The 10,051-nt window shown below is 60.0% G+C and overlaps 1 protein-coding gene across 2 annotated transcripts; it reads left to right on the top strand.

The window, feature by feature from the left end:
• The first annotated feature begins 4,455 nt into the window (after window positions 1-4,455).
• Window positions 4,456-9,793, top strand: ELOB (elongin B). Of its 2 annotated transcripts, none has more exons than XM_047087590.1 (4): window positions 4,456-4,572; window positions 5,816-5,950; window positions 6,943-7,048; window positions 9,622-9,793. In XM_047087590.1, exons 1-4 carry the CDS (start codon window positions 4,471-4,473, stop codon window positions 9,732-9,734), a joined length of 456 nt encoding a protein of 151 aa, XP_046943546.1. In that variant the 5' UTR covers window positions 4,456-4,470; the 3' UTR covers window positions 9,735-9,793. The 2 variants fall into 2 exon arrangements, with proteins under 2 accessions (XP_046943546.1, XP_046943547.1); XM_047087591.1 differs by lacking the exon at window positions 4,456-4,572 and adding an exon at window positions 5,611-5,667.
• The last annotated feature ends 258 nt before the right edge of the window (window positions 9,794-10,051 follow it).

Below are 10,051 nucleotides of genomic sequence, written 5' to 3'. Positions count from 1 at the left end.
TGCCGTGAGCTGGAGCCAGAGGCTAGGGTCCCTCTGAGGACCCGCACGTTCCCTCCCACCTTGCCCCTTCCCACTTAAGGCTCATAAGCCTTAGAAAGCTGCGGGGCCATCCGTCTCTCCATCCCCCGACTCCTCCTTGGAGCTCACCAAACCCTAGCCGCCAGCCCTCCTCCTGGAGCCTGCCCTGCGTCCCCGGGTCTCACACTCCGCCTTCCCCGTCCTGCTCACTTTTACCCTTCTCTGCTCCAGCCAGGGGCCTGGGCACCCAGAGGCGGGCAAGCCAGCTGGTGCCCGGTCTGGCCCGCGTGCCTGCCTTTTCCTGGAGGAAGTCAGGGAAATTCAAAGAGTGAGAGGGATTCAGCCCCAGAGAGATGATTCTCCATTGCTGGCTTTGAACATGGAGGAGCTGCTGGCGAGGAGCCACGGGAGAGCGAGCGGCCTCCAGGAGCGGAGGGCAGCCCCCGGCGGCGGACGGCCAGCAGGGGGCACCTCCGTGCCCCGACTGCAAGGAAGGGAAGCTGGCCGACAACCTGAATGAGCTTGGGACCCAGTTCTCCCCACAGCCTCCAAAGGAGCGCCCCCCGCCCACCCCGCATCAGGGTGCCCACCAGACCAGGCCCTTGAACCCAGCGGAGCCCACCCAGACCTCTGGCCTGCAGAGTTATGACTTAATAAATTTGTGTTGGTTCAGGCCGCCGTGTTGCTGGTCTTTTACTACGCAGCAACAGAAAACATACAGATCGTGCCCTGTTGCACTGGGGTCTGGGTGGGCGCGCCATGTGCTCTGAAGGGCTCAGGGGCCTCGGCGCCTGGCATCATGCCCTCTGGGCCGGGAGCCCCCAGGCAGGCCTGGCCAGAACTCCTGCTGTGCCTGATTGGTTCCGTTGTTATAACCATACTTGCGGGGAGGGTCTGGGGCTGTGTCCTCCCCGTGGCAGGGGCCCACAGACCCAGGGCCCCCCCCCCCCCACCTGCATCTGGCCCTTTGCAGCTCCCTGCCCACCCTTGTGTGCCTGGGACCTGGGTCCAGTCCCCTCCCTGCCATCTCCTCATTCCCAGGCCAAAGACCATCCATCCCAATAGATACAGCTCAGTTTCTAGAACTGCAGAAGGAACAAGAAATGGAACAAACCCTGGAAACCCCAAAGCCTAATCTTTGATGCTACGAGGGCCAGTGGAGGAATGGGATGGGGGAGGCCATCATCAAAGGTGCAGCCTGGCGGGGCAGGCCATCCATCTGGGGTAGAGCTTCACCGCCCTTGGAGGGCGGTTATCGGGGAGCAGGGCGTCCGGAATGGGGCTTGTCTGTGGACATGTCAGCAAGGGGACCCTGGTGACCGCTGCTGGGTGATGCCGGCCATCCTCGGTGGCTCCCTCAGTCTGGAGCCGGCTAAGGGGCCTTCCCCAGGACGCCTCCCAAGACACTGAGGTGGGAACAAGCCGGGGGCCGGGAGCCAGTCTGCTTCAGCCTGGGACTTGCTGTGACTCGAGTAAAGGGTCCGCATTCAGAGAGCCCTGTGTGTCTGAAGCATGAACTGGGAGCTAAACATGGGAGTCCGGAAGCTAGAGAAACAGGATCTGGGCGTGGAAGGGAAGGTCAGGGAATGAGAAGAGGTCAGCTACTCCTCATCAAGCCCTTACGAGATGCCATGCAGAGAGCTTTGCTGCACCGTCTCCTGGGATCCTCACCTGACACCCATCTGCCAGATGCGAAAGCTAAGGCCCAAAGGCACGTGGCTGGTAGACGGCAGAGCGGGATTCCAACCCAGGTGGTCTGATCCCGGAGGCAGCTGGAACGGCAGGGGCGGGGTCACAACTGCCTCTCCACGTGCTGCCCCCTAGCTCGGGCTCCGGCCCCTTCCGGTCCCTTCCGGCCGCACCAGCTCCATGAGGCTGGGCAGGCGGCAGGTCTTGGCGCAGCCGACTCAGGGGCACCGGGCCCTGTGCTGGAGCATCCCGTCTGTCTGCAAGGTCAGTGGGGGCGTGGGGGTAACCTGGCCCTGCATCGGCCACAGCTGCCTGACCTACCAGGTGACAGGCTGGGAGGCCGTGCAGCCCGGAGGGGAGCACCCGGGGCGGCAAGGGTGGTCCTGGGAAGTCTCAAGCATGGGGGACGCTGCGCTCCTGTCTAAGGCAGGCGCTTCCTGGCTGTCCGCCGACTCCAGCTGGGGATGTTGCAAGCAGACGGCCCAGACTCCCCCAAGAGTTCCGACTTGGCCTCGGTTTCCCCTCTGTCCTCTGAATTGCTACCACCCACCATGTCGGGGCTGCTGGGAGGGCTAAGAGGACGGCTGAGGCCCCCGCCCTTCTGCCCACTGAGCCTGCATGCTGTGCTTTGCATGAGTGCGCTCTCGCTCGCTCTAGGGACACCCGGGAGGCGCCCTCGTTGTCAAGTTCACGCGTGGGGAGACAGGCCCAGAGAGGTTAAGCAGCGCGAGGCCCGTAGCCGGTAAGCGGTGAAGCTAGGTTGCAGCTGGGCAACTGACTCAGGCCCCACACCCAGTTGTGCGTCTTGCCTTGTGGCCAGGACAGTAGTCGTGAAACACTCTACAAATGGGAGGCACGCTTCGTAACTACCGGTGATGACAATTACTAATCAACGTTCAACACAAAAAGGAGGGGAAGGCCCACTAGGTCGAGACCCCGCCAGCTTAGTCTGGAGGCCAGAGAAGGGTCCCTGTCGTGAGCGTTGGGTGGTCGAGGTGATGGGGCCGAAAGGGCCCAGACAGCCTTCCTGTGCAGAGAACCAGGAGCAGTGGGCCGGCCAGCTCACCCACCATCTTGAGGTTCTGGTGCCGTCCGTCATGGCCCCAGTGAGGCCGCAGAGCGGGGGCTGGAGGTCAGCCCCCACTCCCCCTCAAGCCCCTCCTGAGCCCACTCCCACGGCAGGAGACATCCTTGCAAGGCCTACAGTCCACCCCCTACAACCGACCCACCAGGTCTGCGGCACCGTGGGGTTCACAGAGACACCCAGAGGGGAAGGGCTCGTGGCGGGCAAGGCCCCTGCCCTACTCGCCACCTCCCCTAGGCCGGGTGACCTCTGACAGCAGAGACCGCCGGAATCGGACACCAGTCATTACCCAAACCCTTGCGCTGTGCCGTGTGCGTTGGCTCATTAATGCTCCCCAATGCCTTATGGAATCCAGCTGTGTGTCCGTCCCCTTCGCGGATGGGACGACGGGTGGAGGCTCAGCCCCGTGCCAGAGATCACAGTTAACGAGCTGATATTTGACCCAGGTGGTCTGCCCGAGGGTGGGTGGAGACAGGCGTGAGCCTCGGAGGGAGGGAGTGTGGGCCCACTCAGGGGGACTCCCGGTAGGCATTCTGAGCTGTGACACCAGCAGGGGCAAAGCCAACAAGGCAGGTGTGTACGTGGCAACAGGGCCGAGAGTCAGGACAATATGCCCAGGTGCAGCCGGGTCACAACATCCTAGGTGGAGAGGAGGCCCCTCCTTTCCCCGCACCCTGGGCTCCTTTTTTTTTTTTTTAAACATTTATTTATTTTTGAGAGAGACAAAGAATCCCAAGCAGGCTCCAGACTCAGAGCTGTCAGCACCGAGCCCGACGTGAGGCTCGAACCCACAAACCACAAGATCATGACCTGAGCCAAAGTTGGACGCTCACCGCCTGAGCCACCCAGGCGCCCCTTTGGACTCCATCTTTAACTGGCACATTCTGGGAGGTCTGCTGGATGCCTCTGAGAGCGTGACTGGCCTCCCCTGGTCCGTCCACATCCCTTCCCTGCCCCATGCTCTCCCTCTTCCGCAGTACAGGATCTAAAGCCTCCAAATCTCTGTGCACAGAGATGCTGAGGTTAAGATGGAAATCTCTGACCTGAGCCGAGGACCCGCCACGTCAGTTACTTGTCCACAGCCTCCTGACTCAGGTGATGAAGTCAAGGTCAGCCACGGGATGGGGAGCTAGCAGGGAGCAGGGGCTGCCTAGGCTCAGAGAGGGAAGAGTCACAGGAGGGGAAAGGACCTGAGGCGGCTCCAGAGAGCCAGGGGCTAGAACTCAAAAATGACAATAATTATGTTCACAGTGTTAGAAACCTCTGTTGAGTACCAATTCTCGATGAAAGTGTACACACTTGACAAACGGCCATTCCTCGCATCTTAAAGCAGAGGACATTAGACTTTCGCGAGTTTTATCACCCAAAGCTGCAGTCAGCGCCGAGAGCAAGGATTTGAATCCCTCGTGGCCTGAGGCCAGAGCGTGCGTGTGAAAAATTAGTAAACGGAAACGTCGTTTAGTCGGGAGGCCAGCAGAGGGAGTTCTCAGCATCGCAGCCCAAGCTGGGACCTCGCAGGTGGGTGCTCTTCACCAACCCGACGGGGAAGGTTTCCTCCTCCCTTGGCAACGGCTCCGCCAATGAGAGGCTCTCACAGCCCAGCCAATGAAAAGCCAGTATACTTAGACCTCCCACTGTATGCCAATGAACTTTGCTTACGACAGCCCTGTTGCTCCTTGATGACAGTCTCCTTGGTCTCCGCGCTTGCCTGTATCCTTGCTGAAGCTTGCTCGTTGTGGATTGTAACTGCCTGGTATCCCCGGATAAGCCCAGTTTTGCTGGTGAAATAACTCATTTTTTATTTCCTAAGGTTAACAGTTGTCAGTCACCAGCTTGATTCAGGGCCAAGGCAGCAGCACCTTCAGATTCTGCCCCCTCTCGAGAATTCTCAAATTGCAGCCCCGCAACTGCACAGCTGTTTGGCATCCGAGGCCTTCCACCTGCTCACGGGGCGCCCTGAGCCTGACACGTCCTCAGGGACACAGTTGAGGCGCTCTCCCTCCAAGGGGCTGGTTACGCAAGAGAAAAAAGCCTCATTTTTTCTCTAGTGTAACTGCAATCTGGGGCAAGGCAGGACAGTGTCCCAACACCGGGGGAAGTAAGGTGTAGGCGTCGGTAGGGCAGCCCCGTAGAAGGGCAGCCGGCCAGGGAAATCAAGCCTACAGGCCCTCCCAGAGCCCAAGAGGACCTAGGTCCCTGGGTCGGGGGTCTCCTCTTTCCTCCGTCCCTGGGGCGAACCAATCTTGCACCGTGCCTTGCTTTTCCCCGGAAGTTCGCCGGGCCCCTCCCTAACCCAGGGAGCAGCTTCCTGGGGTCCTTCCAGGCCACAAAAGCCCGGCCCAGGCTGGGCGGGGAAAATGGGGACAGCCCACCCATGGAGGTAGCCGGAAGGTCCAGAATTATCACCCCCTCAGGATGGACGGCAGGAGGCGCTCGCCCTCACAGGGCAGCCCAGGTCGCGCTGAGACGCAAAAGTCCTGCCGCCCCGATGACCAGGATGCACAACATTCACTGACTATTCCTGGGATGGGGGGATACGCTACGCTCGCCAAGTCGTTCCCCGACGTCCCCCAAAGAGGGCTGAGCCTGCGCCCAGACTGCTCCCTGACTGCGACAGGGGCGCCTCGGCCTTGCCACTCCCAAGATGGCGCCACTACCTGACGCTTCAGGTCTCTGCCCCACTCTCCACGCCACGGCGCCGAGATGGCGGCCGGACGCGCGGTCTGACCGAGCCGCCGGCGCATCACTTAAAATGGCGGCCGCTGGGCGGGGCGGCCGGGCGCGAGGCACGCTGGGGCGGGCGCGCGGGTTGCCGGGAACGGGGCGGAGCGCGGCCGCGCCGGCGCGTCGAGGGGGGACAGGCAGCCGCCGCGATGGTGAGCGGGCGCGGGGGGAGGGGCGCCGGGCCGGGGCCGGCGGGGGCGACGGGGGCGCCGGGCCGGGGGCGACGGGGGCGGCGGGCCGCATGGGGCGGGGGGTGGGGAGGACTGGGCTCTGCGTTCACGCCGGCCCTCCGCCCCCCAGGACGTGTTCCTCATGATCAGGCGCCACAAGACCACCATCTTCACGGACGCCAAGGAGTCGAGCACCGTGTTCGAGCTGAAGCGCATCGTCGAGGGCATCCTCAAGCGGCCGCCCGACGAGCAGCGGCTGTACAAGGTGCGGCCGCGGGCGGGCTTTGGGCGGGGGCCGGGCTGGCGCTGCGCGGCGGCCGCGTCGTTGTTGTCAACAGTGGCCGGAACTCCCCCGCGTGGAGGCGAGGCGGCCTCGGGGGCGCGCGGGCTCCTGACAGCCCTGCTGTGCGTCCAGGAAACTGAGGCTGGGGAGGCGGCCACTCAGCCCAAGGTCGGATTTGAACTCCGTTGCCCTTAATCCTCCGCAGGCCCATCAGAATCGCACCCCTTCACCTCCTCTCCTTATTACAGACAGTTGGAGGGTGTCACGATGAGTAAAGTCCTCGCCCAACCACTGTATTATTTCCCAGCTTTCTGCGGATGCTCTAAAAGCCCCTCCTCCCCACCCCCTTTAGAAACCAACTGCAGAATCATTCAGCTCCGGTGGCTTGGGGTTCTCGTTGGGGGAGTGCGTTTTATTGGTCCCTGATTCGGGTGTCCCGCAGCATGGGGTCCCCCACCTAAGTGCGTTGATGAGATTCTGGCTGGAAAGGAGGAAGGTGGCCTTTCACTCCAGACTTTTCTCCCTGCTGCCTGTGCTTCTTCACATACTGTGTTCCGTGCTTTCTGTGTGTCTTTCGCTCAGTGAAACCTCCTGGCTGCCCTACAAGGTGGGAATTTCAGTAATTCCCATCTTCCAGCTAAACTTCACATCAAAAAGATGAAACGCTTTGTCCCAGGTGGCAGAGCTGGGATTCAAATCAGGCAGACTGTGGACAGACTGCGTCACTGACTCTTGAAATTAGATTTTCCTGCAGTTTGGGGTGAAAAAAAAAAAAAAAAGATTCCAGAGCCCTAACCCTGGGAGGTTCGGATTTGGAAAGTCTTGGGCGTAGCCCTGGAAACTGTGTTTGACACACTTGGGTGGTCCTGGCCCGTATTTGGGTCTGTCTTCCCTGAATCCTGACATCCAGGGAAGTCTCTGGGACTTGCCCGCCCTGGGGCCTCTTGTAACACCTTGCCCACCTCTCTCCCCAGGATGACCAACTTCTGGATGATGGCAAGACACTGGGAGAGTGCGGCTTCACCAGTCAGACGGCACGGCCGCAGGCCCCAGCCACCGTGGGGCTGGCCTTCCGGGCAGGTGAGTGGGGCTGTCAGGCAGGGTGGAACAGACGAAGGGGTCGCTGGGGAGCCTGCTCTTGGCTCCTCCCCGCCTCCAGGGCATTGTGTTCCCCAGTCCACAAAGTGTAGGTGGTATCTTGTGATAGTGTGTGTGTTTCTCCACAAAGGAAAAAAAAAAAAAGAAAACGAGACGCCTGTAGAAATTGAAGTCTACTTCGTGGGGGAGTCTAATGTCTGTCCCTAGTCATGTTTACAGAGGTCTTACTGAGTATTGGGCCGTCTGCTCTGCGTTTTATCTCCGTTCCATTTAAAACGCTCCTTAGCCTGCGAGGTAAGCACTGCTATCCTCACTTTGGAGACGTAGACACTGGGGCTTGCCGGCTGTCAAGATTCAGATGCTGACTGCCAGGACCTTTGTAGGACATCACTTAGACCCCCAGCATCTCTGTGCATGCCACACTTGTGCCCACTTTCAGGTTGAGTAACTGAGCCCAGGGAGGTTAGGTCGCTTGCTGGGACTGCCAGATCCAGAGTTCGTGTCTAGCCCCTGCCTGCCCCAGAGACTGTGTCGTGTGATCGACCACATGCCCCCCTGCCTGATGTTTAGAAATCTGAGGGAGTGGCTCACTCCCCTCCTGTATACCTCCTTGCCCCAAGAGAGGTTTGAATTTTATTCTTGGTCTCTGGAAACATGAACGGAAGTTCTACGTGGTATGTTTTCACGACTGTGTACCTGGGGCTGTGTGGATGGCTGGGTAAACTTTGTTGATAAGTACTTATTTTTCTGGCTTCTTGTGAGAAAAGTAGCAAGGGCTGCAGAGGGATTCCAGCAGGGTGCCACTTGCCAGTTTCGTAAGGATCCCTGTGCCAGGCCTCAGCAGCCATGTCCTTGGGTGGCTGCTTCACGCCCCCCCCCCCGCCGCCCTCCCGACTGGAGCTCCTGTCTCCATAGAGGGGTGCGACACATAGGCCAGTCTCACAGGCAGCCTGAGCCCCCATGCACCACAGGCCTTGGCCTGTGAGTGCTTAGCAGATGGAAGTCTTAGGGGTCTTTCTGTGGGTTCCCTCTGACCCTCACAGCGATGCTGAGGCAGGTACAGGGCTGGTCCAGACCTCTCCCATTCTGCTTCTGAAGCCAAGGCTGGACTGCCTTCTGGAAGTAGCCGCCCTTCTCTTACTGAACGAAGGCATTTTTTGTGTAGGCTTGCAGACACTCTTGGAAGATGTTGATACACCTATTTTTTGATGGAAAAATCACAACATAGGGAGCGTCCCCCCGGCCCCGACTCTAGTTTATGGCATTGAATGTGGGCGTGCCTAGACCCTGGGTGGCACCCCCTCCTCAGGCAGGGGATCGTCGTCTTGACAGAGTAAACAGTATGGACTGAAGCGGCTGTTCTTTGCTTCTCCCACGGACTACTTTTGTTGCGGAAGTACACTTGCGGGTGCGTAGTTGTGTCCTCGTTCAGTTCTTGTGACAAGACGATTCTTTCCAACTGGCTACTCAGTGAGGGAAAGGAGTGTTGAATAGCATCATCCAGACCATTTCCAAAACATGGGAGAGGTGACGAAAGCAAGAATTGTCACCGCAGACTTACGGCTTGGGGGAGTTCGTTGCTACGCTGGGCCGGGTGTCTTCAGCACTGCTGCCGTTTGGGGCTGGAGAATTCGGAATGGTGCTGTGCACTCCAAGGTGTTGAGCATCTCTGGCCACTGCCAGAGATGGTCATAGACCCACTCTCCCAAGGTGTCCGTGGCCAGGCTTGGCCGGCTTTCCCGAGGGGCCTAACAGGTTAAGAACCCTGAGCCAGGTGGAGAGAATAGCGTCCCTGTTAGAAGAAAGTGCAGGAGAGAAGTTCCCAAACGGGACTTGTTTGCTCTGCGCTGAGGTGACAGCAGAAACAAGACCGGAGCCCTTCTGCAGCCGCTGTTCTCCAGTTGGGGGAAAGCATCTGGTCAGAGGGAACGGGACTGTCTGTGGCTGGTGGCAGGTGAATGCTCCTGAAGCAACGCACAGGCATTGGGCTGCGGGGACTGTTTTTATAGAAGGGCCGGGGAAGTTTTCTCTGAGGTGACGTTGGGGTTGATCTGGATGGCAGGCTAGGGGCCAGCAAATGTGAAGCTCCTAAAACAGGAAGGAAGAGCTTGATACGGGAACACAAGAGACAGACAAACGTGACGACTTGAGATTTTATTCGGAGTATGACGGGATGCCGTTGGAAGGTTTGAGGCAGGGAAAGAATGGGCTGGCTTAAGCTTAAAAATCAGTGCTTGGTGTAGAGGAGGTGTGAATGGAACAGTGAGTTGGGGCCGATTGAGGGGAGACAAGCACGTGGACACAGGCCAGCCCACAGGCTCACCCTTAGGGGCACAGGGTGAGGAGGACCCCCGGGATGGCTGGGCTAGATGGAGGGGGTCAGGTTGCTGGTGGGGGTGGGAGGCATCCCAGTAGGATCACAGAGTCCAGGCAGTTAGGCAGGCCGGCCCGGGCGAGGGAGACTCACTTTGCAGAGGTGGGAATTGGTTCGGAGGTCCCCCAGAAGCCGGGTGGCTGCTCCCTCCAGCTCTCCCCACCACTCCCCTGTCCACCAGATGACGCTTTCGAGGCCCTGCGGATCGAGCCCTTCTCCAGTCCGCCCGAGCTGCCCGATGTGATGAAGCCACAGGACTCCGGAAGCAGCGCCAATGAACAAGCAGTGCAGTGAGAGGGCTCCTGGCCTGCCCCCGGTGCCCCCCCCCCCCAATAAAAGAGATTTGGGCGTTTGCCTGGTTGCTGCCTTTTTCTGCGCACCCTCTCCTGACTCAGGCGTCACCTTCCCTGGGACGGGGTCTGCTCCCCTGCAAGGCTCCTCCTCTGCCCCGTGTACTTGCGAGGCTGGCCGTGGCTGTGGGACCGACCCCCAAGCTCCTTGGGTCCCTGCCGTCACACCCACTCGAGCCTGCCCCTCCGGCTGTGGGCAGAGAACCGGGAGGAACCCAGAGCCCCAGGCCAGCCTTCTGCTCGGCCTGGGGACAGAGGTTC

The sequence above is a fragment of the Lynx rufus genome, unplaced genomic scaffold (genome assembly GCF_022079265.1).
Source record: "Lynx rufus isolate CCGP_SWC_20201006 ecotype Redwood Valley unplaced genomic scaffold, mLynRuf1.p SCAF_23, whole genome shotgun sequence".
Taxonomy (NCBI): Eukaryota; Metazoa; Chordata; class Mammalia; order Carnivora; family Felidae; genus Lynx; species Lynx rufus.
The sequence above is the reverse complement of the archived record's forward strand: the minus strand, read 5'-3'. Positions and strand labels throughout refer to the sequence as shown.